Source organism: Carlito syrichta, unplaced genomic scaffold, assembly GCF_000164805.1.
Source record: "Carlito syrichta isolate Samal-C Ts95f unplaced genomic scaffold, Tarsius_syrichta-2.0.1 Scaffold303342, whole genome shotgun sequence".
Lineage (NCBI taxonomy): Eukaryota > Metazoa > Chordata > Mammalia > Primates > Tarsiidae > Carlito > Carlito syrichta.
Genome location: NW_007247438.1, coordinates 175,478 through 176,539, shown reverse-complemented (window position 1 = coordinate 176,539; position 1,062 = coordinate 175,478). Strand labels below are relative to the sequence as shown.

The 1,062-nt window shown below is 61.4% G+C and overlaps 1 protein-coding gene across 1 annotated transcript in view; it reads right to left on the bottom strand.

Moving 5' to 3' along the window:
• GOLIM4 (golgi integral membrane protein 4) overlaps positions 1-1,062 on the bottom strand; it is a 44,332-nt gene that overhangs the window by 25,471 nt on the left and 17,799 nt on the right. The window contains exon 12 of the mRNA XM_021712545.1: positions 830-1,000. Within this exon, the coding sequence (XP_021568220.1) occupies positions 830-1,000 (171 nt within the window). The remainder of the gene's footprint in view (positions 1-829; positions 1,001-1,062) is intronic.

Genomic DNA, 1,062 nt, shown 5'->3' with positions numbered 1-1,062 from the left:
CAGCACGGCACGTAGACTCCCAGGGCGCCGGAGCCCACCAACTCCTCTTTCCCAACGTCCTCCTGATTGCCCTGGCTTCTGTGAGCGAGGGAGCCCCGCCTCCCTAGCAGGAAGTGTGACCTGCTGCTGGCCTTTTCACAGGGATCAGGGGCGTCTCACAAGGGCTGGCTTCCCCCTGTGATCACGTGTGTGGTCACCCGACACAGACAAGGCAGGCAGCTGGTGACCTCACACTCTCGGGGAATGTGTGGCCCGAAGCCGTGGCTCAGGTCTCCCACAAAAGGTGAGACCCAGGGAGGCCGACTGACTCCAGCAACGCACACACCCTCCCGGATGATGGCACAAAGCAGAGACGTAAAGAACCGAGAGGAAGGAGAGCGTGTCTTGTGAGCCTGGCTTCCTGAGATACCCTCCCACCCCAGTTACGATGGCTTCTGTCAAAGGGACAGGGAACAATGGGTGCTGGTCAGTGAGGACTCGGAGAAAGGGGAAGCCTTGGGCTGTAAACCGGGGCAGCCACTGTGAAGACAGCGCGGGAGCTCCTCGGAAAGCTCAAACTAGAATCACTGAGCGATCAGCAACCCCTGCCAGGCACAGAACCAAGAGCAGAAGTGTCAGCGCATCAGAGAGACACCCGCACTGGCGTTCGCAGCAGCACGAGTCGCAGGAACCAGAACATCTGCGTCCACCAAGGTGGATGGAGAGAACGCAGCGCTGAACACAAGGAAACGTCGATTCCGTAAATTTAGAGGAGAAAGTCCGTGGCCTGGAACCCAGGCTTGGAGCTGGAGGCCGTTGCGCTCCATGCCATAAGCGGGCCCAGAAGGACCCACGCGGGGATGTCTCTGCGCAGGAGCCTAGGCTGGGTCTGGGGACGCGCTGAGCAGAGCGGGGTGGCCGAGGGGAAAGGGGTGGCAAGAGGCGGTTGGGGCGGGCCAGGATGGAAGCGGCGGGGCTCTGCTGGTGGCTGGGCAGGGCGACTGCGGTGGACGACGAGGAGCTATTTCCAGACAGCCCGAAAAGGCAATCGGAGCGCGTCAGCATAAAGAAGCCACAGGGTGT